This window comes from Scyliorhinus torazame, chromosome 17, assembly GCF_047496885.1.
Source record: "Scyliorhinus torazame isolate Kashiwa2021f chromosome 17, sScyTor2.1, whole genome shotgun sequence".
NCBI lineage: Eukaryota > Metazoa > Chordata > Chondrichthyes > Carcharhiniformes > Scyliorhinidae > Scyliorhinus > Scyliorhinus torazame.
The window spans coordinates 108,906,836-108,933,950 of record NC_092723.1 but is presented as its reverse complement, the minus strand read 5'-3'; the positions used below and the strand labels follow the sequence as shown (position 1 = coordinate 108,933,950).

General features: G+C 48.0%; 1 protein-coding gene across 1 annotated transcript; it reads right to left on the bottom strand.

Annotated features, from left to right (window-relative positions):
* Positions 1–19,363: 19,363 nt before the first annotated feature.
* On the bottom strand, positions 19,364–25,447 carry noxo1b (NADPH oxidase organizer 1b). The gene is made up of 8 exons (XM_072480856.1): positions 25,253–25,447; positions 25,003–25,083; positions 24,824–24,899; positions 24,321–24,501; positions 23,926–24,128; positions 23,274–23,384; positions 21,814–21,931; positions 19,364–20,533 (listed from the first exon to the last, which is right to left on the bottom strand). Exons 1-8 carry the CDS (start codon positions 25,313–25,315, stop codon positions 19,831–19,833), a joined length of 1,536 nt encoding a protein of 511 aa, XP_072336957.1. The 5' UTR covers positions 25,316–25,447; the 3' UTR covers positions 19,364–19,830.
* Between the last annotated feature and the right edge of the window lie 1,668 nt (positions 25,448–27,115).

Below are 27,115 nucleotides of genomic sequence, written 5' to 3'. Positions count from 1 at the left end.
CATTGGCTCCATGATTCGATGAAACACCTCGGATGCCGAGATGATGCCAAACGGCATCCTACTGTAGCAGTATCTGCCAAAGGGAGTGTTGAAAGTACACAGCTTCCTGCTGGACTGATTGGATTGGATTGGATTGGATTGGATTTGTTTATTGTAACGTGTGCCGAGGTACAGTGAAAAGTATTTTTCTGCGAGCAGCTCAACAGATCATTAAGTACATGAGAAGAAAAGGGAAGAAAAGAAAATACATAATAGGGCAACACAACGTATACAATGTAACTACATAAGCACTGGCATCGGATGAAGCATACAAGGTGTAGTGTTAATGAGGTCAGTCCATAAGAGGGTCATTTAGGAGTCTGGTGACAGTGGGGAAGAAGCTGTTTTTGAGTCTGTTCGTGCGAGTTCTCAGACTTCTGTATCTCCTGCCCGATGGAAGAAGTTGGGAGAGTGAGTAAGCCGGGTGGGAGGGATCTTTGATTATGCTGCCCGCTTTCCCCAGGCAGCGGGAGGTGTAGATGGAGTCAATGGATGGGAGGCAGGTTCGTGTGATGGACTGGGCGGTGTTCACGACTCTCTGAAGTTTCTTGCGGTCCTGGGCTGAGCAGTTGCCATACCAGGCTGTGATGCAGCCCGATAGGATGCTTTCTGTGGTGCATCTGTAAAAGTTGGTGAGGGTTAATGTGGACATGCCAAATTTCCTTAGTTTCCTGAGGAGGTATAGGCGATGTTGTGCTTTCTTGGTGGTAGCGTCGACTTGGGTGGACCAGGACAGATTTTTGGAGATGTGCACCCCTAGGAATTTAAAACTGCTAACCATCTCCACCTCGGCCCCCTTGATGCTGACAGGGGTGTGTACAGTACTTTGCTTCCTGAAGTCAATGACCAGCTCTTTAGTTTTGCTGGCATTGAGGGAGAGATTGTTGTCGCTACACCACTCCACTAGATTCTCTATCTCCCACCTGTATTCGGACTCGTCGTTATTCGAGATCTGGCCCACTATGGTCATATCATCAGCAAACTTGTAGATGGAGTTGGAACCAAGTTTTGCCACGCAGTCGTGTGTGTACAGGGAGTAGAGTAGGGGGCTAAGTACGCAGCCTTGCGGGGCGCCGGTGTTGAGGACTATTGTGGTGTTGTTGTTCATTCTTACTGATTGTGGTCTGTTGGTCAGAAAATCGAGGATCCAGTTGCAGAGTGGGGAGCCAAGTCCTAGGTTTTGGAGCTTTGATATGAACTTGGCTGGGATTATGGTGTTGAAGGCGGAGCTGTAGTCAATAAATAGGAGTCTGATGTAGGAGTCCTTGTTTTTGAGATGCTCTAGGGATGAGTGTAGGGCCAGGGAAATGGCGTCTGATGTGGACCGGTTGCAGCGGTATGCAAATTGCAGTGGATCAAGGTGTTCTGGGAGTATGGAGGTGATGCGCTTCATGATCAACCTCTCGAAGCACTTCATTATGACTGAAGTCAGGGCCACTGGATGGTAGTCATTGAGGCACGTTGCCTGGTTCTTCTTTGGTACCGGTATGATGGTGGTCTTCTTGAAGCAGGTGGGGACCTCGGAGTGGAGTAGGGACAGGTTAAAGATGTCCGCGAACACCTCTGCCAGCTGGTCCGCGCAGGCTCTGAGTGCACGACCAGGGATCCCCTCTGGGCCCGTCGCCTTCCGAGGGTTCACTTTCAGGAAGGCCAATCTGACTTTGGAAGCTGTGATGGTGGGTATGGTTGAATTATGGGCTGCTGGGGCACTCGACAGCGGATTGTTGGCTACCTGTTTGAACCGAGCATAGAATGCATTGAGTTCATCGGGGAGGGGTGCACTGCTGCCAGAGATACTGTTCGGCTTCGCTTTGTAGCCCGTTATGTTGTTTAGTCCTTGCCACAACCGCCGAGAATCTGTCTGTGACTCTAGCTTGGTTTGAAATTCTCTCTTGGCATCTCGGATGGCTTTGCGGAGGTCGTACCTGGATTTCTTGTATAGGTCAGGGTCGTCTGTCTTGAACGCCTCAAATCTGTCCTTCAGTAGGGAGTCATCCTCGCGATTGAGCCATGGTTTCTGATTGGGGAATGCACATATTGCTTTCTTTGGCACGCAGTCGTCCACACATTTGCTGATGAAGTCTGTGATGGTGGTGGCATACTCATTTAAATTGGTCGCTGAGTTCTTAAATATGGACCAGTCCACTGTCTCTAAGCAGTCACGTAAGAGCTCTTCTGTCTCCTCGGACCGGCACTGCACAACCTTCTTAGCTGGATTCTCCCGCTTGAGTTTCTGCTTGTATGCCGGGTGAAGGAGCACCGTCTTATGGTCTGATTTCCCAAAGTGCGGTCGGGGGATGGAACGGTAGGCGCCCTTGATTTTTGAGTAGCAGTGGTCAAGAGTGTTGTCGCCCCTGGTGGGACAGGAGATGTGCTGGTGGAATTTTGGCAGTACACTCTTGAGGTTGGCCTTGTTGAAGTCTCTGGCCACGATGAACAAGGCCTCCGGGTGTTCTGTTTCATAGTTGTTTATAACTGTGTATAGTTCATCCAGCACCTTCCTCACTCCTGCCTGGGGTGGGATGTAGACTACTGTGATAATGGCTGAAGTGAACTCACGTGGAAGATAATATGGGCGGCAATTCACGGTCAGGTATTCCAGGTCTGGGAGCAGTAGGTCGCCAGAGTCGCCACAGGAGGAGTTGATGAGGAGGCACACCCCTCCACCCTTCGCTTTGCCTGATGATGCCATGCGGTCCGCCCGGTGAATTGAGAAACCTTCAGGTTGTATGGCACATGATCCAGCTGAATTTGCCAAAAACCCTTTGAGGCATCAAACCTGGTAATAGCTTGGTAATAGCCCAGGCCATTTCGCTCGTGATTTCTTCCCGTTTGGGAATGGGGTAGTGTTCCCTCATGATGTTATTGTTCAGGTCTTTCGGGTCGATGCAGATCCGGAGTTCGCCAGAGGGCTTTTTTACGCACACCATGGAGCTGACCCATGGCGTAGGCTCCGTGACCCAGGAAAGCACTCCTTGGTCCTGCAGATCCTGCAGCTGCTGCTTGAGGCGGTCCTTGAGTGGTGCTGGGACTCTACGAGGTGCGTGAATGACCATGGTGGCGTCCGGTTTGAGCCGTATTCTGTAAGTGTAGGGCAGTGTGCCCATGCCCACGAAAACCTCCTGGTTGTGGGCGAGGAGCGAGTGTAGCTGTGCCCTAAAGTCTGCATCCGGGAAATCGGACGTGCCTTCTGGAGACAGAGTGTGTACCCGCTGAACGAGGTGGAGGATCTTGCACGCCTGTGCGCCTAGCAGAGAGTCCTTCGAGGATCCAACTATCTCAAAAGACAGTGTGGCTGTGTATGAATTGTGTGCAACCTCGAGCTGGCAAGACCCCATGGCCGGGATAACATTACCGTTGTAATCGACCAACTGACAGTGGGATGGCCGAATCGGTGGTTGACCTTCAAGGTGCAGAAGGCTGACCATGCAATGAGATTGGCGGAGGCACCAGTGTCTAAACGGAATGTGATTGGTGATTGGTTGGCTGTTAGGGTGGCACACCATTCATCGCCTGGGTCCTACTTGGGGATATCCGATTTCTGTCTATTACCGCAACGCGGAAGGGTTCCCGGTCGTCGGTATCACCGGTTTGTACGTCGTCAGGGTATGACTCGGTGTATGGAGGCTGAATGGCTCGCACGTCCCTGCGAGGCTGGCGGAATTGCGGAGCGTTGGCAGGTTGCGCTGCCCGACAGCAGGCAGCATAGTGGCCCGTCTTGCCACAGCGGAGGTATTGTCGAGCTTTGGCTGGACATTGCCACTTTAAATGTGCGGATCCACAGTTGCCGCACGTCGTGACGTCATGGTGTTCGTTGCGCCACCATGCATGCGCAGTTCGGTCCTGCGTAGAGCGCGCCTGCGCGTCACACCCCTCTGCGCCGACGCCCCCTCTTTTGGCGCATACAAGCGCGTGAGGCCTCGGAAAGCACGCGAAATGGCCGCCCTCGTCCGGGCCGCGGGCCAGGAGGAACTCGATCGCCTGGACCCGCTCGGCCTCGTAGGACTCCTGCCGTGCCGATTCGGCCGCCTGGAATTGGGAGTACCGGCTGGTCGCGTTTTCATGGAGGACGCAGGTTTCGATGGCGGTGGCTAGGGAAAGGCTCTTTATTTTGAGGAGCTGCTGGCGTAGGGTGTTCGAGGTGACCCCAAAAACTATCTGGTCCCGAATCATGGAATCGGAGGTGGCCTCATAGCCGCAGGACTGCGCGAGGATACGTAGGTGTGCTCTCACTGGTGATTGGCTGTGATGTTGCATGTGTGTTGATTGGTCCGTCGACCTGTCCATCAGTGTGTGTGTGTGATTGCACCATGATATGTTAATATGGATATCATGACAGGGAGAACTGAGAGGCGGTGTGGGATGGAGGAGATAAGTCTGCAAAAGTTGGGTGTTACTGCTGTTTTGTGTTGTCGATGTGGGAGGGGGAGGTATTTTTGGAAGCTGTAAGTTTGTAAGGGGGGGTGGGGGGCGATCACTACACCCCCCCCCCCCCCCCCACCCCCACCCTTTTGTTATTTTTCTTGGGGAGGAGGTTGTTTATGAATTTTGGTGTTTTTTTTATGTAAGGGGTGTGTTTGATGGGGTCCATTTGGGTGGTGTCATTGTTCAGGGGGGTTAGGGGCAGGTTGTGCAGGCTAAGGAGGAGTGGGGCCTTCGGCAGGAATAACCACGCTAGCAAGCAATGCTAGTGAACAGAGGTGAGGTGGGGGGAGGAGGTCGTGAGGTGGGGGGGTGGGTAGTGGGGGAGGGGGAATGCGACGTGGTAGGTTTGGAGGTTGAGCATGAGGAGAGAGGGAGGCCATCTTGGATGGTTCAGGTTCAGAGTGGGATTAGATGAGGCAGAGCGGATGGTGAATGATGGTGGACGACAGAGGGGGGTGGAGGCGTAAGCCTCCAGTAAAACCCATGTGATAGACATCAATTCAGACGAGACCCTGAGAAGCAGTGAACCGATGCTTTAATAAACTAAATATGTGCCGACCTGTAGCTCTTCCCGCACTGCAAGACAGCCCCAGATCAACAGGCTTTATACCTCCACAGCTGGGCGGAGCCACAGGCGGAGCCAACAGCAGCACCAATAATAACATTCCAACAGTACAACAGCAACAACCAATAACAGAACAGCAATAACAATAAGTATATACAACAGTGGAGATAACGATACTAATAGAACAGTAGAACAATAGTGAAGATATATACAACAGCCTTACGCAGCCATACGTGGCTCACCACACAATGATTTGGAGCGTTCGGGACTAAATGGGCCGGTCAAGAGGCCCCGGGTTTTTGCACTCCTGAGGGGTTTGAGAGCGGAGGCGATTTTCTTGCAGGAGACACATCTCCAGGTGAAGGATCATTAGACTGAAGAAGGGGTGGGTGGGGCAAGTATTTTACTTGGGATTTGATTCAGATTCGAGGGGAGTGGCCATTTCTTTGAGCAAGAGAACGGGGTTTGTGGGAGCCAGGGAGGTGGGGCAGCTCCGGAGGGTGGGGGTATGAGCAAGGAGAGAAGGCGAGTCGTATGTTGGCCCACCAATTGCAGTGGCAGGCGACATCTCAGAAAATTGTAACGGTGAAGGTGGAGAATGGGAAGATGGTGTTGGAGCCGGGGTTCTACAAGAAGCTGTATAAGGCCAAACCGGATGGAGAGATGGGAATATGAGACGGTTTCTGGATGGGTTGGTGTTCCCAGAGCTGGAGGAGAGGAAGAGGCAGATATTGGAGGAGCCGCTGGGAGTGAGGGAGGTAATAGATAGCATTAGGGGAATGCAGGCTCTGAAATGAGCCATTCGGCCCATCGTGCCTGCCCGGCCATCAAGCACCTATCCAAATCCCATTTTCCAGCACTTGCTCTGTAGCCTTGTATGCTACAGCATTTCAAGTGATCATCTAAATTCTTCTGAAATGTTGTGAGGGTTCCTGCCTCTGCCACCCTTTCAGGCAGTGAGTTCCAGATTCCCACCATCCTCTGGGTGAAAAGGTTTTTCCTCAAATCCGCTCTACATCTCCTGCCCCTTACCTTAAAGCTATGCCCCCTGGATAGTGACCCCACTACTAAGGAGGAAAGTTTCTTCCTATTTTCCCAAGCTATATCCCTCATCATTTTGTCCACCTCAATCAGGTCCCCCTCCTCAGTCTTCTCTGCTTTAAGCCTAACCAGCCTCCCTTCATAGCTGAAACGCTCCAGCCCAGGCAACATCCTAGTGAACCTCCTCTCAATAATCAATGATCTTTATTATTGTCACAAGTAGGGTTATATTAACACTGCAATTAAGTTACTGTGAGAATCTCCTAGTCGCCTAGTCTCCTAGTCAGCACCCTCTCTAGTGCAATAACATCCTTTCTATGGTGAGGTGAAGAGAACTGCATACACTACTCTAGGTGTGGCCTAACAAGCGTTTTATACAGCTGCTTCATAACCTCCCTGTTCATATATTGTGTGACAGTACAAATATTTTCATCGTCGTGGATCTACAATGGTACAACAATATGCTAAAGTATTCAGAGGTAGGGCAGCACGTGGCACAGTGGTTAGCACTGCTGCCTACGGTGCTGAGGACCCGGGTTCGAATCCTGGCCCTGGGTCACTGTCCGTGTGGAGTTTGCATATTCTCCCCGTTTCTGCGTAAGTTTCACCCCCACAACCCAAAGATGTGCATGTTATGTGGATTGGACACGCTAAATGGCCCCTGTAATACTATGTATAATCTAAGGAGAGTAAAGGGTTAACAAAATGATGTTCATGTGTATCAACACTGTCATGATATACATCAGCATATCATGGTGCAATCACACACACACTGACACACTGATGGACATACAGTAGGACCAACCAGCATACACAACATCGCAGCCAATCACCAGTGAGAGCACACGCACTATAAAGACAGGGGACACCAGAGTTCCTGCTCATTCTCGCAGCAGCCAGCTCAGAGCACAGAGCTCACAGCCTGCCTCTCAGACATTCACCATGTGCTGAGTGCCTCACCTAGATAGTGATAGGACAGGGTCCACAGATAAGGTGGTAATGCACGTATCCAAGCTTACAGTATGCTATTACAGTTGAGTTGTTAATAAAATAGTTACACCATCTCCAGCCGTGTTGACCTGTTTGTAGACCAGAACACCCTACATGACAAATACTAGATGGCATCACTGAGTAGTCTTATAAAAGGCTGCATCTCTTGGCATGCTGGGAGAAGCTGCTGGAGAAGTTGATGTGGAAGGATAGTGTAAAGTTGAGTTAGAGTGTAGGTCATATATTAGAGAGATAATTAATTACTGTATCATAGATTCAATACTATTATTTTGTTAACTGTTACTCAGTAGAGTGTGCAAACCATTTCAAGTAGTGGAAATTTATAACATGCTACCAATAGTGTAAAATAAACTAGTTTTGATTTTTTTAAAAATATATAAATTTAGAGTACCCAATTGTTTTTTTGTTCAAAAAAGGGCCAATTTGGCATGGCCAATCCACCTAACCTGCACATCTTTGGGGTGTGGGGATGAAACCAACAGCGATACAGGGAGAACGTGCAAACTCCACACGGACAGTGATCCAGGGCCGGGATTTGAACCCAGGTCCTCAGTGCTCTAGGCAGTAGTGCTAACCACTTCGCCACGTGCCGCCCGTAATTTTGATTTAAGCATATAGCTTTATGTCTTTGTCAACACTATTACTTTGGCTATCTTGGAGAACGATACAAGGAACATCACAGCCCCTTAATTGGAAAAGAACATTATTGGGTACTCTAAATTTATAAAAAAAGTTTAAAAAACATTCGGAGGAAGCACATGCAAGAATAGAAGGAATCGGTGATGATGGAAGGACTTATCGGTTTCTCGTTTCACAATGTTACAGTCCAGAAAACTGAAACCAAGTGAGGTGTAAATCAAACATCTCCTCTGCCACTTACTATCAAAATATGGGCTCAACTCTCAATTCGTTGGAAAAACCCTAACATTTTGTTTCTTGTCCCTGTCGGCTAGGTTATTCCAAACATTTCCAAAACACTTTACAAAATCGATCTTCTTGATATCTGTTTTAAATTTATGTTTCATTAGTTTAAATTGACATTCCCTGGAAAATTGCTCTGAAGTTTGCCTTCTGACCAGTTAATATTTTGTGTAGTGTCAGGTAGTTCACCCAAAATGCACTTTCCTCCTGTCTCATCCTTCCTGCAATCGCATTTGTTGTTCCTTTCTGCAGTCTGCATATGACTCTCTCTTAAACATACACAGCTGGACATACTACACCCCACCATTTAAAGGTTGTGCTGTTGGTGAGGCAGGTTTAGTTCAGTTGGATGGACAGCTGCTTTGTGATGCAGTGATGCCCATGGCTTGGATTCATTCCCTGTACAGCTGAGGTTATTCATGAAGGCCCCGCCTTCTCAACCTTGCCCCTTGCCTGTGGTGTGGTGACCCTCAGATTAAACCACCACCAGTCAGCTTTCCCCCTCAAAGGTGGGGTGGGGGGGGGGGGGGGGGGATCTGGGATCATGGAGGCTTTTCTTTATCACTTTCCTTTATTGCTGCAGTCAATGCAGCTACTGGACACGATTCATTCTAAGTGTGATAACGAGCTGGATCTGCTGTGAGCCTCTCGGCGTTCAGCCCGGGGGATCGTCAATCCAATCCAACGTTAATTGGTCCACTTAAGGAGGCCCCACAGGCTTTGATCGCAAATCAATGCCCGCCAGCCAATTCACCGGGACCGTGCTCACCAGTCCCCCGCTCACAAAGTAGAGCAGCACTTAAACTGCTCTTGCACAGCCAGCCCCACTCAACTCTCAGCCATGGCACTGAGATGAGAGGCCCCATGATTCGGGGTGCAGATTGCAGAGGCTCCGAGAGACACTCCAGGCCAGACGGGATATCCTGTTCCCCTGAAGGCCCTGGACGGTCAGCCGCAGGAGAGCCAGTGCTGCCTGGAAGGAAGTGGCAGCAGCCATCAGCTCGGGGAGTATCACCAGGAGAACCGGCACCCAGTGTTGCAAGAAGGTCAACGACCTACATCAGGCCACATGGGTGAGTTGGCACTGCCCAAGGTCACCAACGCAGAGGTCGCCGTACGACACAAAGGTGAGGATCCACCAGGCCCCACCCAGATGGACTGTCAAACATGAGTTAATGCCATACAGACTGACCCATCCCTCCCACTGACCACATGTCCATTCTCCTGCGGGACCTCCAGCCGAAGGCGTCGGTCAATCTGGGGTGGCCCCCCAAGTGTCCCCCATGAGAACATCTCAGAGGGGACACCACTTCGATGCGTCACAGCTATTATCCTCACCGTCCATCAGCATAGAGATACATCAGTGGGCATTGGTAGGGTCAGGCTTCTGGGGCAAAAGCTGGTACACACAGTTGCAGATGCACATCAGGTGGAGGCAGGAATGCCCAGGTGAGACAGCAGTCGGAGATCTGCTGCATCCCAGGACCCAGCTGGGTCCCAGTCAGATGCTAAGCCTCTGGAAGTGTCCAAGGCATGGCGCAGTCGGTGACGGCCACGGCTGAGGGCCTCGGTGGACTGTCTGACTTGCTGGGGGAACGTAACCCAATACCAGCCGGACTTTGATGAGGTGCGGCGGGACATGTCCCAGACTCAGATGGGAATGGCTGAGGTGCTGCGGAGCTTTTCCCATTCGCATGTGGAAATCTCTGGTACCTTCATCTGCAATGCCTCCAAACCCTTGCCCCATCTCCCCAGACATGGGGTCCTGGACCCTCCTGCATTCTTCTCCCGACACACTGCGTGCAGGTGAGGGGTGTGAGCGCACACTCAGCAGACAAGCAGGGGTCAGACTATGGCAAAGATTGAGGAGCACCGGCGCTCAGTTCTCTGCGGGTTATCATCACCCCCCTGTCCTCGACAGTGACCCGCTGACAGTGTTGACACAGTCCCAGCACCCTGGAGTGATGTAACACAGACCCTGGGAGGGTGGGAAATGGGCTGGCGGAGGGGAGGGATAGAGTACTGATGATGGACTAGGCCATGTCCTACCTGAAGTGGGCAACGATGAGGGCCTCACGGGCTTGCCGGGCCCTTGCCGCTTCCGCCTGCCCTCCAGCCCCAGTTGGTCCAGCACCTCCTTGTCACCCTCCTCCTCCTCAGAGGTGGCCACATGTTCCTCCTCCTCCACCCCAGCACGTCGTCCCGTTGCTGTGTCAGGTTGTGGAGGGCACAGCAGACCCCCACAAAGTGGGCGCCCCTCCGGGGGGTGTACTGCAGGGCACCACCGGAGTGCTTGAGGCTTCGGAATGGCATTGAGAGCAGACTAATGCACCGCTCAGTGACAGATTGGGTGGGTGTCTAGGCCTCATTTTACCGGGTCTCCACGTCGATTACCAGCCTCCGTATTGGTGTCATTAGCCAGGTCCGAAGCAGGTACAGATTATTGTGGGGAAGCGGCGGCGTAGTGGTGTTATCACTGGACTAGTAATCGAGAGACCCTGCTGTGGGTCCCAGGTTCAAATCCTGCCACTGCAGATGGTGAAAATTGATTTCAATAAAAATCTGGAATTAAAAGTCTAATGACGCATTGTCAATTGTCATAAAAACCCACCTGGTTCTGCCCTACATGGTGTCAAGGCCATGGCACAGGTGCTGCACCACCTGCTTGTTGAGGCGGGGCCTCCTGCGGCACACGCTGTCCTTCATTTCCTCAAAAGACCAGCGACGCTAGTACATCCTGGACTGTCACAGGCTTTCCCCTCTGGGTCTCACCCTGGCCTGATGGTTGTGTGGTGGGCCCTGCACATGGGCCGCCGCCTCGTGTCTCTGCCAACACTATTGCTGCCGCTGCCTTCTCCAACACCTGGCCGTGCCACTTGTCAGCAGTACCAATAGGGCAAGTTCTGCGGGGTCCAAAATATCATCCATACCGTTCAATATCTGTAAGGAATTGGGAGAGGGTGTGAGACTGACAAACAGTCTTCCACCCCGGGGCTCTCCGTTCCCGCATTGATTCCCCCCCTCCCTTCAAGTTGGCACGCCCTGTCCATGCACATCCAGCACAGCGGGGTCCCAGCTCACCAGAACCCAGACCTTGTACCCCAGATACCCGCACATAACATTACATAGACCAGGCACAGGTTCCCTCCCTGTTGCACTCACCCACCCTCCAGCCGCGGACATGTCCCCCGGAGCTGCATCCAACCCCCTTGATGTTCGGATGTTGGCTGCTACGTGTGTGGTGTGGCCTCCAGCAGTGTTCAGACACAGTGTCCAGGCAGCACGGTCTGATTGGGATGCTAGGTAATAACTCTGACATGCTACATGGCCCGCCCACCCAGGGGATCCACTTGGGATGCGTGAAGTGCTCACTTGACCGTGATTGTCAATTCCCTATGAGCAATGGCCTTCAGCCGTGTGGCCACAGTCAGTGGGAGTTCTGGGTTGTCGGTGGGGCTCAGGATGCCCCTGGACTGGGTGCACATGATCCAGAGATTAGCATGGTGGTGGGCATTGTTGCCCCCCAGCAGAGACCACCCCATCCCCCCAGCTCCCCCATGGCGGCGTATCCTAACCGCGGCTTGTGCCAATCCCCCCACCTGGTTTCCCCCCTCAACCCCCCTTCCGAGCACAGGGGCAGCAAGCCCAGTGCCCCCAGGCTCATTGCCTGTGAGCAAAGATGGCTACTCACCTCCTCGGCTCCCCGGAGCAGCCCAACCACCATGTTCACATTTTTCAAAAGGGGTGCTAATCAGCGTTCGTGTGACCACTTGCTGGGCAGGTGGCTGGAACACTGGAGGCCATTCAATATGGGGTGGGTCCTGTTAATTGTATGCAAATAGAGTTTAAGTGGTGATTATTGGTTTCTTCCTACGCTACGGCAGGATCCCGATTTCGCCTACGGGAACGGACCGGTTGCATCGCGAACGGTTTGGCTCCGGGCGCAGTTCTCGTTTTTTGCCTCTCCGGTTATTCACCGGCCTCGCTGCTCTCTCACTCGAGCACAATGTGGCCACTGAATCGTGCCCACTGTGTCATTTTCACCCTGTAATTGCTGTACAGCTCAGAAGCCCCACTTCATGGTGGGCTGCTCCATTCTCCAGAACGTGACTATCATCAAATGGAGAGATGGTGTTATGGTGGTAATATCACTGGTCGAGTATTCCAGAGGTCCCGGCTACTGCTTGGGGGACACGGGTTCAAATCCCCCTCATGGCAGCTGGTGGAATTTTAATTAGTCTAAGTAACGGTGGCCATGAAACTATCATCAATTGTCATAAAAATCCACCAGGTTTAATAACGTCCTTTCGGGAGGAACATTTACCATCCTTAAATGTGACTCCAGATCCACGACAATGTGGTTGACTCTTAATTGCTCTCTGAAATGGCTGAGTAAACCACTCAGGGTAATTAAGGTTGGGAAACAAATGCTGGCCCTGCCAGCGACATCCTCATTCCCACAAAAGAGTTGAAAACAAATGCAGCCCTATTATCAGGCCTGTGACAAGCACCTCGGAGGGGGGGGGGGGAAGAAGGGGAGGAGGAAGAGATGAAGGAAGTAAGGAGACATTCAGGATGTCATCTGACCAGATAAGCTGTCTATGAGTGTCTCATTGGAATCTGACTCCCATCAAAATTCCCCAGATCATTTTAGCTCCAGGTTTCCTGGCATTCCCACCTCTATGTCATTGGCAAATAGGGTTAAGGAAAATCCCAAGGCTTTCTACACGTACATAAAAAGCAAGAGGGTAGCCAGGGAAAGGGTTGGCCCACTTAAGGATAGTCAAGGGAATCTATGTGTGGAGTCAGAGGAAATGGGCGAGGTACTAAATGAATACTTTGAATCAGTATTCACCAAAGAGAAGGAATTGGTGGATGTTGAGTCTGGAGACGGGTGTATAGATAGCCTGGGTCACATTGAGATCCAAAAAGACAAGGTGTTTGGCGTCTTGAAAAATATTAAGGTAGATAAGTCCCCAGGGCCTGATGGGATCTACCCCAGAATACTGAAGGAGGCTAGAGAGGAAATTGCTGAGGCCTTTGTCATGATATCCATATTAACATATCATGGTGCAATCACACACACACACTGATGGACAGGTAGATGGATAGATGGACCAACCAACACACACACAACATCACAGCCAATCACCAGTGAGAGCACACGCACTATAAAACAGGGAACACCACAGTTCCCGCTCATTCTACCAGGAGATAGCTCAGAGCACAGAGCTCACAGCGTGCCACTCAGACATACACCATGTGCTGAGTGCCTCACTAAGATAGTGCAAAGGCTGGGTCCACAGGTTAGCTGGTGAAGTAAGAACCACAGCCAGAAGTTAATAGTTATTATTGTACAGAATAATAAAACAGAGTTGTACCATCTACAACTGTGTTGGTTCATTTGTGTATCGGAACACCCAACACGACAGCCTTGACAGAAATCTTTGGATCCTCACTGTCTTCAGGTGATGTCCCGGAGGACTGGAGAATAGCCAATGTTGTTTTTTTGTTTAAGAAGGGTAGCAAGGATAATCCAGGGAACTACAGGCCGGTGAGCCTTACGTCAGTGGTAGGGAAATTACTGGAGAGAATTCTTCGAGACAGGATCTACTCCCATTTGGAAGCAAATGGACGTATTAGCGAGAGGCAGCATGGTTTTGTGAAGGGGAGGTCGTGTCTCACTAACTTGATAGAGTTTTTCGAAGATGATTGATGCAGGTAGGGCAGTGGATGTTGTCTATATGGACTTCAGTAAGGCCTTTGACAAGGTCCCTCATGGCAGACTGGTACAAAAGGTGAAATAAAAACAAATTCAATAATCCTCACAATATTCATGTTTTAGAGTCTGTTTTGTACCTCTGCTTTTGCTGTCTTGGTGCTTCTACATAGTGCAACCTCAGTGATTGCAGCACGTCTGGTACAACACTGCTGACATTCACTGGGGAGACTGCAGTTGGCCTTGCAGACCTCCAGCAGCTCTGGCCTTCAAGGCCCAGCTAGGAACTTCAGCATGAGTGGCAGCAGCCTGGGCTGGCTGACTGAGAGGTAGCAGCAGGGCACTGTCGAGTGGCAGTGGTCAGAGTGTGGGAGCCATCATCCTGACAGTAGACACCAGCTCTGCGCACCTGCGGAGAAACAGCCATTCCTGTCGGACAGCACGTCCATAATCTATGTCAGCTGCTGGAGGGCAGATTCCTGGACTGCTGTCAGGGCCCGAAAACTACTTTGAGTATTGCTAATGCAGCTACCGTGCCAGTAGTCTGCAGGACACAAAGCTGAGATTTCATTGCCTCAGTCAGAGCCACAAGGTGTCTGCCTTTGCCACAGTGGAAACTGAAATATCGGCCTTCAGACGCTGCTTCACGGTTGGGTCAGTAATCGCTGCTGTGGAATTTGTCACCATTATCACCTTGGGAAGAGTGGGCTCCACTCTCTACATGAAGGGCAGCACGGTAACACAGTGGTTAGCACAGTTGTTTCACAGCTCCAGGGTCCCAGGTTTGATTCCCATCTTGGTTCACATCCCCGTGTCTACGTGGGTTTCCTCTGGGTGCTCTGGTTTCCTCTCAGTCCAAAGATCTGCAGGTTAGGTGGATTGGCCATACTAAATTGTCCTTAGTGTCCAAAATGGTTAGGTGGGGTTACTGGGTTACGGGCATGGGGTGGACTAAAGTATGGTTCCCTTTCCAAGGGCCGATGCAGACTCGATGGGCCAAATGGCCTCCTTCTGCACTGTAAATTCTATGATTCTATGAAGCCCTGTGCCAAGCTGGTGACGGATTCCTCCATGATAGCGATAACAGGATCTCTGATGGGCCTGCAAATGGGCCATGATCATATTGAATGGTGAAGCAGGCTTAATAATCCCATATGTCTCACTGACGCAAACAACAACTTGCATGTTCTTTTCAAAAAAAATATTTTTATTAAGGCATTTATAAATAAACGTCAAACACAATCAAGGTCAAAAAGATAACCAAAAGATAACAACAGGAGATCACATCGAGGGCAGCATGGTGGTGCAGTGGTGCATCATGGTGCTGAGGTCCCAGGTTCGATCCCGGCTCTGGGTCACTGTCCATGTGGAGTTTGCACATTCTCCCCGTGTTTGTGTGGGTTTCGCCCCGTAACCCAAAGATGCGTAGGGTTGGTGGATTGGCCACGCCAAAATTGCCCCATTAATTGGAAAAAATGAATCGGATACTCTAAATTTATTTTTTAAAAAGGAGATCACATCGTAACTCAATGAGTAACAAACAACCACAGCCTGCCCTCCCTACCATACCCCCCACCCTCTCTCCCTCCACTTTTTCTTGTTAACCTTAACCCCTCCCCCTCTCCCTGCTGACTTAACTGTCCTGGAAGAAGTCAATGAATGGTTTCCATCTCCGGGCAAACCCTTCCATCGACTCCTTTAAGGCAAATTTAATTTTCTCCAACCTGAGGAAATCTGCAAGGTCACTCACCCACACCCCTGGTTTCGGAGGCTCCGAGTCCCTCCACCCCACAGGATCCGTCTCCGGGCTGCCAAATACGCAAAGGCCAGAATGTCGCCCTGTCTCACCCCCTGGATTCCAGGGTTTCCCGGCAATTCAAACACTGCCAATTCTGAACTCGGAACCACCTTCACCCTCAGTATCTCTGACATCACGTCAGCGACCCCCCGCCAAAATCCCTGCAACCTTGGGCAGGCCCAAAACATGTGAACATTTGTATATTCTTCTTCAACCAAGCACCTTTTATGCCCATCTGAGAATTAGATACTTCAACATCTCAAAGGAAAGGTGGCACCTCCAACAGTGCAGCACTCTTTCCATCCCACACTAGCATGTCAAGCTTGACTTTCCTGCTGAAATCCTGGAGTGGGACTTGAATCCAGAACCTTCTGACTCAGACCCAAGAGTGTCACCAATTCAGCCATGCCTGACACGTGCACACACTGCTGTTAACTTGTACTAGTTTTGCTTGAATCGGGGACTCCTGCTCAGCATTCAGTCAGTCAGCAACCCGTTTAGCACCTCGTTGCAAACATGAAGGTCAACAGGTGGCAGAGATTTGTGTGCTGCTTCCATCACCTCAATTAATCGATTAAAAAGAAAACTCACAGGATGTGGGCTTCGCTGGCTGGACCAGCATTTAATGCCCATCCCTAACTGCCCTTGAGAAGGTGGTGGTGAGCTGCCTTCTTGAACCGCTGCAGTCCATGTGTGGTACATGCAGCCACAGTACTGTTGGGGCTGTCCTGGATTTTGACCCAGTGACAATGAAGGAACGGTGATATATATAAGACCGGGCAGTGAGTGACTTGGAGGGAAACTTGTAGCTGGTGATGCTCCCATGTATCTGCTGTCCTGACCTTCTAGGTGGTAGTAGTTGTAGGTTTGGAAGGTGATGTCGCAGGAGCCATGGTGGGATTGTCACACGTGCATAGAATCCATAGAATTCCTCCAGTGCAGAAGGAGGCCATGCGGCCCATCAAGTCTGAAGCGACCCACCGAAAGAGCACTCTAGCTAGGCCCACTACTCTGCCCCAATCCCACAACCCATAACCCCACCTAAGCACCTACACATCCTTAGACACTAAGAGGGAATTTAGCACAACCAAACCACCTAACCTGCACATCTTTTGACCATGGGTGTAAGCTGGAGGACCAGGAGGAAACCCATGCAGACACAGGGAGAACATGCAAACTCCACACAGACAGTTACCCAAGGTTGGAACTGAACCATGTCCCTGGCGCTGTGAGGCAGCAATGATAACCACTGTGCCATCATGCTGCCCTTAATGCAAATGAGCCATATTCAATTTTCACCAATCCTGGGCGGGATACTCCACTACCGCGCCGAAGTGCCCACGCCGTCGTGAACGCCGTTGAGGTTCACGATGGCGTGAAACGGCCCCTATCCCGACCAATTCAGGGTCCGATAATGGGCTAGGAGCGGGGCCGCGTCATTTACACGCGCCAGGTCTTGTCGCCACGTAAAGGCGGCGCCGCATACATGACGCGGCCGGTGCCGCATAACTGGCGTCACCTGTGCATGCGCGAGTTGGCCGTCACCAACCTGCGCTTTGCGTGGTTGCCGCCCCCCTCCGAGTCCGCCCCGCAAGAAGATGTCAGTCGGATCTTGCGGGGCCGCAGAAGGAAGGAGGTCCTCCTTCAGAGAGGACGACCCGACGATCGGTGGGCACTGATCGCGGGCCAGACCCCATTTGAGGCCCCCCCCGGTGCGGGATCCCCCCCCCCCCCCCCAGCGTTCCCGCGCTGTTCCCGCCGGCAGCGACCAGGTGTGGACGGCGCCGGGGGGAACCCGCCATTTTGTCCTGGCCGCTCGGCCCATCTGGGCCTGGGAATAGCAGGGGTGCCGGAGAATCGCTATTTGGGTGTCTCGGGCGATTCTCCAGCCTGCGCCGCGCGGAACTCGATGGGACCGTTCGCGCCGCTTGGGGGAATTGTGGGAGGGCCTCGGACCGGCTTCGCGGGAAAATTTGGCGACCCAGGCGATTCTCCCAACCGGCGCGGGAGTGGAGAATCCCGCCCAATGTGTTGAATAGTCATCTATTCGCCTACACTTAAACTCGCACAGTGACTGAACATTTAAATCTGTATACAGCAACTGAACATTCAAAGTAACATTTAAGATTGCATGTGAATATCCAGTTTTTATTTCAGAGATCTTATCGCGGCAGCATCTGTTTAGCACAGGGCTAAATCGCTGGCTTTGAAAGCAGACCAGGCCAGCAGTACGGTTCAATTCCCGTACCAGCCTCCCCGAACAGGCGCCGGAATGTGGCGACTAGGGGCTTTTCACAGTAACTTCATTTGAAGCCTACTTGTGACAATAAGCGATTTTCATTTCATTTTTCTCACAGGTTATCCGAAGTGTGTGTGAGTTTTAGCACATGGCTCTGCGTTGGAATGTAACTTTCTCATTGAACAACTGAGTATGTATGCTTATTTGGCACAATGGATTATGGTAGTTGGCTAAATATTGTGTGGGAGAAGGAGTTATTTTTCCAAGAGAAAGGCAAAATTATTTATACCTGCAATAAATAAATTATTAGTATGAATATACATCTAGAGAGTTTATTACAATTTGAATAGCCTGGAAGGACAGACTGGGATATGTTTCCAATGGGAATATTCCAATGGGCAGCATGGTAGCATAGTGGTTAGCACAGTTGTTTCACAGCTCCAGGGTCCCATGTTCGATTCCCAGCTTGGGTCACTGTCTGTGCGGAGTCTGCATGTTCTCCCCGTGTGTGCGTGGGTTTCCTCCGGGTGCTCCGGTTTCCTCCCACAGTCCAAAGATGTGCAGGTTAGGTGGATTGGCCATGCTAAATTGCCCTTAGTGTCCAAAATTGCCCTTAGTGTTGGGTGGGGTTACTGAGTTATGGGGATAGGCTGGAGGTGTGGGCTTGGGTAGGGTGCTCTTTCCAAGAGCCGGTGCAGACTTGATGGGCCGAATGGCCTCCTTCTGCACTGTAAATTCTATGATTATATGATTAAGTGAATATAGCTGAACTAGAAAACTAGTTGTAACCGAAAAGCAAAGGACATGATTCATAGAGAGATACAAATCTATTGTAGTTATGAGGGTTCCCAACCCTCCAGGATTGGCCTGGAGTCTCCAGGAACTGAAGATCAATCTCCAGGACAATACTGTGTACGACCCTGGAGAAAAATCAGCAGGGGAGTAAAAAATGCCGTGCTTCACAAGGATGGATTGTGAGGGCAAGTGGTGTGATGAAACCTCCAGGAATAGATTTAATCGCAGTTGCCAACCTTAATTGTAATTCTATTGTATCATATCTTGGAAACACCTAGTTACATCTCTTAATATAAGCTAATGATAGATAATAAAAGAGTTTTTCCATTAGGGAGCGATCCACAATGTAGTGATTGGCCAGATAGAACAGATAGACTAATCACCTTTCTCACTAACAGCACTTCTACAGAAGTTTCAGTATAACCATAAGTGAGCTTATTTCTGCTCATAATTCTTTGCTGACAATGTTTTTAAAAATGTATTCATGGGGCAAGGGCATTGATTAGCCAAGGCTACTTTAAGCCGTTGGTAGTTGAACTTCTTCTTTGAGTTATAGCCATTTTGTGACAGAGTCCTTTGCTTGACTACTTTAGATGGCAATTAAAAATCAGCCATGTTGTTGGTGATTGGAGTATGGATCGACCATGAGCATGTCCTTTGATGTTGAATCTATTATAGGCAGCCAGTGGTATTAACAGATTTTAATAAGGAACCAATCCAACTACTGGAAACTCTTAAAACAATGATGGTCTTCATTTTAACAACTCATTAAAATCACTTCACAATATTTACATAATGACAGACAAATAATCATAAATAAGAATTCGTTTATTTCAAAAAATTGCTGATCATTGATTCAATCAAATAATTATTAGTATTAAAACTATCTTATTAAATATGCATTGAAAAATTACTATTTCTCTTGTGAATACATGAAAATACATAATGTTCATTATGAAATTATAGGAATGTGCAAGGCTATCTGCCACTTACCAAGAAAGAACTGCAGTTCAATTGAAGAATTTCACGAGAAAACATAATAATTGGTGCATTTTGCTTCTTTGTAACTCTAGTTAAGGATTAAAAAATGAATCCCGCCACATAGAAATTGTATAAAAATATAACTTAAAAATGAATATGATCATAGCAATGTTGGTCACCTACATTTTTCCTCACATAAATGTATAAAAACTGCAGCTTCTGCATACCATTTCAAAATTAAACATTGTTTAAGACAAAACAAAACTCCCTTTCTCGCCATATTTTGTTTGAGTGACCTAATAGTTTGTTTGAGAAGTTTTCAAATCAGAAATATTTTGAGATCTCAGAACCATATTCTTGGTGAAGGTCGTACACCTTGACAGTATTTCTTGACGGTGTGGCCTTGGGGGTATTTTGGGTGTCATATTTTTAACAGGAATGTTCTCACTTGCGGAAGCTACAGGGCTGAATTTCAATTCTAACTTTTTTACTTCAGAATCGTTCAGATTTTTGGGCTTGATTTGAGGAGCTACATTTTGGTTCTGCTCAAACAGCCTTGACATGTTATGGGAGCCTTTAAGAATGTGGTAACTGTCTTGCAAACTGCTAACCTCAGATAACTGTAACTTGTCTGAACCATCAGCGCTAGTGTTGTCGTCCAAGCTGGCTCGGCTGCTATCTGACTCATCTGAATTGTGAAGGCTTAGCTCATCTCCAGACACGACATCGTCCGGCAAGCTGGTAGAAGATTTAGATTTTTGCTCATACAGTCCACTATCATCACTGGGGATCTTTGAGGGTGAGAAAGAATTGATGGCTTGGCTTGTGTGGAAGTTGAACTTGACCTTACTCGACAGCATGGATGGGTTTTCAGCCCTTGTGATGAGATTCGGGGTGGAGGCGTACCTGGCTGGTTTAGTGAGAATCTGTAATTTTGAATGAGGGTTCTTGTATGGCTGGAGGTAAAGAGATGGGACATACCCAGATTTGCCATCATACCTATTGATCAACAAAATTATATAAGTTAGTCTCCAGTTTTCAGAATGCACAATGATAAATTCCATTCCTTGTATAATTCTCAGACTAAAAATATTGATAATTAATTCCGCTGAAGTAAAATTCTCTCATAATTGAAAAGGTTTCAAAGTCACTATGCCATTAGGGCTGGTTTAGCACAGTAGGCTAAGACAGCTGGCTTGTAATGCAGAACAAGACCAGCAGCGCGGGTTCAATTCCTGTACCGACCTCCCCAAACAGGCGCCGGAATGTGGTGACTAGGGGCTTTTCACAGTGACGCCTACTTGTGACAATATGCGATTATTATTATTATTTCTTGTTTAGCTAGTTTTTTGATAACATGAGGTTGTTCTTGAAGTAGAACATTTAAATCAGTGAAATTCTATTGAATGACAAATTTAAAATAAGATTGTTGTTACATTCAGAAGCCTTGGGCGAAATTCTCCCCCAACGGCGCGATGTCCGCCGACTGTCGCCAAAATCGGCGCCAATCAGATGGGCATCGCGCCGGCCCAAAGGTGCGGAATGCTCCGCATCTTTGGGGGCCGAGCCCCAACATTGAGGGGCTAGGCCGGCGCCGGAGGGATTTCTGCCCCGCCAGCTGGCGGAAATGGCGTTTGTTGCCCCGCCAGCTGGCGGAAATGGCGTTTGGTGCCCCGCCAGCTGGCGCGGAAATGCGGCGCATGCGCGGGAGCGTCAGCGGCCGCCGACAGTTTCCCGCGCATGCGCAGTGGGGAGAGTCTCTTCCGCCTCCGCCATGGTGGAGGCTGTGGCGGAGGCGGAAGGGAAAGAGTGCCCCCACGGCACAGGCCCGCCCGCGGATCGATGGGTCCCGATCGCGGGCCAGGCCACCGTGGGGGCACCCCCCGGGGTCAGATCGCCTCGCGCCCCCCCCAGGACCCCGTAGCCCGCCCACGCCGCCTGGTCCCGCCGGTAAATACCAGCTTTGATTTACGCCGGCGGGACAGGCAATTTCTGGGCAGGACTTCGACCCATCCGGGCCGGAGAATTGAGCGGGGGGGTTCTGCCAACCGGCGCTGCCCGATTCCCGCCCCTACTCCGGTACCGGAGACTTCGGCGGGGGCGGGATTCACGGCGGCCAACGTCCATTCTCCGACCCGGCGGGGGGTCGGAGAATGACGCCCCCTATTTTTAAACAAATGTTAATTCAGTTCAATTGAAGCACATCAACTTGTGGATGTCATACATTATTTGAAGCTACTGATTCGGGAACAATGGATTAGCAATAAAGTAGGACAAACCTGATGAGCCACCATCCATCACTGGACTTTTTCAGGACTTCGACCATGGCACCTACATGCATGGATAGTTCATCTTCATCTTTCGCTTCATAGCTTTTAACAACATAATATTGACACTCTAAATTTATAGAGGGCAAACAAAAGTTCAAAGTCATTTTCAAAATAAACGTTTAATGTTAATCAGCCACACATACAAACTGGAAAAGACTTTGTAATCTTAGTTGGATGTTGCATAACATGTATTATAATTTTTATAATACATTATACGTTTAGAAAAACACTGGTCTTTCTAACACTGGTTCAGCCTCAGCTGGTGTACGGTGTCTAATTTTGGGCTTTGGAAAGGGTGTTGAAAAAGGACTCAGAAGTAGGTTTATAAAAATGGTTGAAAGGATGAGAGACTTCAGTTCTCTGGACAGATTGGAAAAGCTGACGTAGTCCTCCTTGGTGAAGAGCTGGTTAAGAGGCGATTCATTGGAGCTGTTCACGATCATGAGGGGTCTGAATAGAGTAGATGGAGAGAAACTGTTTTTAGCTGAAAGGTTGAGAACCAGACAACGGCAATTTATGGTGCATCTAAGGTTATATGTAGAAAGACTGTTTTTAAGCAGATGCGGTTAGGGTCTGGATTGCACTGTCTGAGAGTGGCGAAGGCGATCTCAAATGTGAGGTTCAAAAGGAAATTGGATAATCGTTTGAAGAGAAAACAATGTGCAGGGCTATGTGTAAAAAGTGGATGAGTGTGAATGGTTGAGTTGCTTATGCCAAGAGCTGGCACAGACATAATGGACCAAATGGCCTCCTTCTGTGCTGTAGCATTTTATGATTAGGTGAACTGAGAAAATAATACTTCCAGGTATGGAAATGATAGGCATTTTATGAGTGTGATTGGCATTTTTTTCCCTCAGAAAATGAACATGGTTGGATTAACCTCTCACAAAAGGCAAAAATAATTTGTTTCCAAGAAATGTTTTCCAATTTTGAAGTTTGTTTCCATTGAACAATCTCAATTTATAAAAAGGACAAGAGTTGTTTTGCGATTGAGCTAGATAATGCACAGATCCTTGGTTAACAAAGTGTGGAACAATGAGCTGTCAAAGATTCTTAAATAGTTACACTACAAATTATTTTTAAAAACATGCAAGAACAATTAGGTTATCAAGTGCCAAGACTTTGTATTATCAATGGTTTTGGGACATTAGATTGAAAATATATGGTGCTCATGCAGTCTTTTGCTAACAATCTTTAATTGTGCCAGATCAGAACAATTAAATGAGTTTTCACGCTATTAAAATTTATAAAATGTAGTGTCAATGGAACATTGTAACTTTAATATAAAATGTGAAAACTGTTCGGTATACTCCTTAACTTACCGCTTGTTTCAATAATTGATGCATTAGATGGGACACAGCAACTTTAATATAAAATGTGAAAACTGTTCGGTATACTCCTTAACTTACCGCTTGTTTCAATAATTGATGCATTAGATGGGACACAGCCAAAGCATTTTTTGAGATAGGGAGCTGGAAACCAGGCTAATTGCTTTTCATCATTTTCCACAAGCCACCAACCTATAAGTGATAGGTTTGAAAACCATTAGGATATCGATGCCCACATCAAACATTCATTCTTGTTTAACCTATTATCTGCAGTTAAAAATCAATAATTGGTTGGTATACATCAACGTTTTGTAAATGAACTACGATGTAATAGGGACAATACTATTTTATCTATTTGAAGGGCGCAAAAGCAGTATTGTCCCAGCTGGTTAAAACCAGTTGATTTAATTAAACAGGTAATATGCGGTGTCACATTTTATTAGCTCTCTCTATGTATCCCACTGTAAACATACAGGGACACATTACTCTCTATGGATATGTAGACAGAACGCTATTTTTTTTAATGCATCGTCGGAATATCAAGAAGTTTCCCAGAAACCAAATTTCAATTGCTTCAAAAATCTTATTTTTCAATTCAATCATTGACCCTCCTTTCCCTCAACCAACGTCACAATTTGGGACTCAAGTAAACATTTCAAATGGATTTACTGTGATCTGTCCTCATGCATTTCATTCAAATTTGAGAAAAGGGGGCGCTGCACCACCCCATTACCTGATGAGTTCTTGGCTATAACATCGACAATTTCGCCCTCCAAAACCTTAAACGACTTGTTCTTGGTGTCTTTTGTTTCATAAGATGAAATACACTTGTAATTCTCCGAAGTAACTGGCTGTGTAATGGACTGGGCAGATGTTTTAGCGGAACGCCTCAGAGTTTCTCTTCTTTTCTCAACTGCAGATGGCATGATGATAACACTAAAGCAAAATGAAGGAGAGAAAGTTTAACAAGACTGGACCCCTCATAGGAAGTTAAAGACTTGAGATCTTTGACATGAACATTGCAGAGTTAATTCCTCTCTGATTGATCGTCAATGATCACTGCAATGAGTGGACTCCTGGTAACTTGTTGGCAAGGGGGCGTTGGCCTCACCGTTGCCTTGTGCTCACCTGTCCGAGGAGAAGGAAGGTGACAGGTCTTGCTTCGTGGCCAGGAAGAACTGAGTTAAATCTTGGTCCCCGGCGATCTTCGTACAACATATCAATAACCGGTCACAGTACTCCTGCAGCATTCCTATCCTCAAAACTGATTTATTCACTTGGGCATGCCTCCTTTCCCTTCTGGAGATGTCTAGAAGGTAAATAGAATGAGAATATTTCACATTCTGAATTTCAAAACCTTTTCTTTAATAGTCAATGCTATTCTCTTGTCATTTTTTTTTTTATAAATCATTTTTAAAAATCATTTTTACAGGCCTGGAATATTTGGATATAATACTGGAGTTTGTAAAATTTCAAATTTATAACACTGGAGTTTGTAAAATTTTCTAATCAATAAATATCAATTTTTTGGTTTGTGTAACTAGAACGCCAGGTAATCTCGCCTTCCAGGAAGGAATCTATGAAAGCTAATCTACTCTTTGAGTTAAAAAAAAAAATTCCTTTTGTCTTACCTTGGAACTTGGGTAGAATTCGATCAGACTTTCTAATACGCCCAGCCTCCAGAGGGTATTTCTTCACAATAGCTTTCTGTTATTCAAAGAGCAATGATTTTAAAACAAACACATACACACTCACACTTCACACAATCAAAGTCATGATTTGAAGGCATCAGCTTTAAAAGTGGACTTACATGCAGTTTCTTAAACTCTGTAAACGTCCTGTACACGATAACATCATTCTGGTCCGACCACAGGACTGAGGCAAGGTAAGTCTGTCATTAAACGAAAATATTGGTTAAGAAAATCAAACATCCATCGCAGATAAACGAACAGATGAAATGTTCAAACGAGAAAAAAATGTACTTTGTTTAGTAATGCCTGGTGGCGGTGGCGAAAGTACAATATTACTGACATCTGCAAAGCAGCAGTAACACAGCTCACCTTTTCCTTCTTATTTTGCATCAATCCAATAAGGCGGACTTGCAGCGGGAACCTCTTATTCATTTCTCTGTTGGGTGAGGCTTGCTCCGAGCTCCTGACTGTGTGTGTTTGTGAGTTTCCGTGAAGCAATGAGCCTTCCTTTATAGTCAGGCTTTGTTGACGTCTCAATTATTGATCCATACAAGAAATGCCGGAACAATGCAATACCTCTTCTATGATTGGCTTGGCTCCCGAGTGTGCTCGGAATGTAAATAACATCTCTCCGGGTTGCAAACGCATTACAACATGCCCCTGGGCAGACCATTGTGAGATTCTATAGTTGGAACAAAACACCGGAGAGTACTTTCCTGGCATGTGAATGCTGAGTGACAAAGGAGAGCAAAACAGGAAATACTGGACCACCTCGGCAGGGCTGACAGCATTTGTGGAGAGAGAAGAGAATTCTCCATGTGTAATTAAAACGTTTGGACACTTTCATTTATTAGGTATTAAAATATTGAAGATGAGGTGCTGTGGAAGGCTGATATAGAAGAATTATCGATCAAGCTTGCCATTATCCAATTAGTGTTACATTAAGTCTGCACGTTCTCCCTGTGTCTGCGTGGGTTTCCTCCGGGTGCTCCGGTTTCCTCCCACAATTCCTGAAAGACGTGCTTGTTAGGTGAATTGGACATTCTGAATTCTCCCTCAGTGTACTCGAACAGGCGCCGGAATATGGCAACTAGGGGATTTTCGCAGTAACTGCATTGCAGTGTTAATGTAAGCCTACTTGTAATGCTAATAAAGATTATTATTACATTGCCAGGATGGGCATGTTAGGCAACTTGATTAGGGGAGTGTGGGGTGCCAGACAGGAGGTCACCTGAGGAAACCTCCAGGATTTCATAGTTCTGATTGCTCATTGGGCCTGTGTGGTGTGTCAGTAAGTGATTGAGGCCAAGCAAAGTCCCAAGTCATAGTCATTAAGCACCAAAACAGGCCCTTCGGCCCACCATGTCTATGCTGACCATCAAATACCAACTTGGTCTATAGCCTACTATGCCTTGGCGATTTATGTGCTCATCCCGATGATTCTTAAATGTTGCGAGAGTACCTGCCTCCATCACCCTATCAGGCAGCGTGTTCCATATTTTCATCACCCTCTGAGTAAAAAAATGTTTCCTCAAGTCCCCTCTAAACCACTTACTCCTCATCTTAAACCTTTGGTCTCAGGCACCTCTGCCACAATATGTCTGACTTTTATTGAGTGAAGAAATGGTAGCTAGGACAATGATGGAGTCACTGCAACCTGCATCTGTGTCCCTGGGTTGGGGTAGTTCTGATATCCAACTAACTAGAAAGGGCACATGTCTGACTTTAAGAACATCGGAATTGGTTAGGGTCAATCGTCCCTCGATTCAATGAGATTCTGGTCGACTGGTGACCCCACACCATAGACCCAGGTTTTCCCCATGTCCCTTCATACCCTTGGTTAACAAAAATCTTTCCATTTCTATTTCAAATACAACCATTAACTTGTGCCAATTGCCATTTGCAAGAGAGAACTCCAATCCTCTATCATTCTTTGTTGAAGTGTTCCCTTACCTCACTCCTGAAAGGGCTGGCTTTAATAGTCCTTGTCTGCCCAAATATTTCTCTCTATCTGGACATCTGAACATCTAGAAAACTTCGATAAAACCACGCCATAGTTTTCTATGAAGTACAACGTAAGTTTGTGTAATCCCTCCTTACAATTTAACCATACCCTCGGCAGGGTTAAATAAATCTACACTGCACCTCCCCCCTTGGTCCATATATCCATTCTGACGTTTAATAGCCAGAACTGCTCTGGGTACTCCAGGTGTCTTCTAGGCAGGGAAATAA

Coding starts and splice junctions, on each gene's coding strand:
- noxo1b (XM_072480856.1), bottom strand. CDS start 25,315: ATGAATAAGAGGTTCCCGCTGCAAGTCCGCCTTATTGGATTGATGCAA. Junction 25,084..25,252: donor TGCAAAATAAGAAGGAAAAG/GTGAGCTGTGTT, acceptor GTTTAATGACAG/ACTTACCTTGCCTCAGTCCT. Junction 20,534..21,813: donor GATGGATGGTGGCTCATCAG/GTTTGTCCTACT, acceptor GTTGATCAATAG/GTATGATGGCAAATCTGGGT.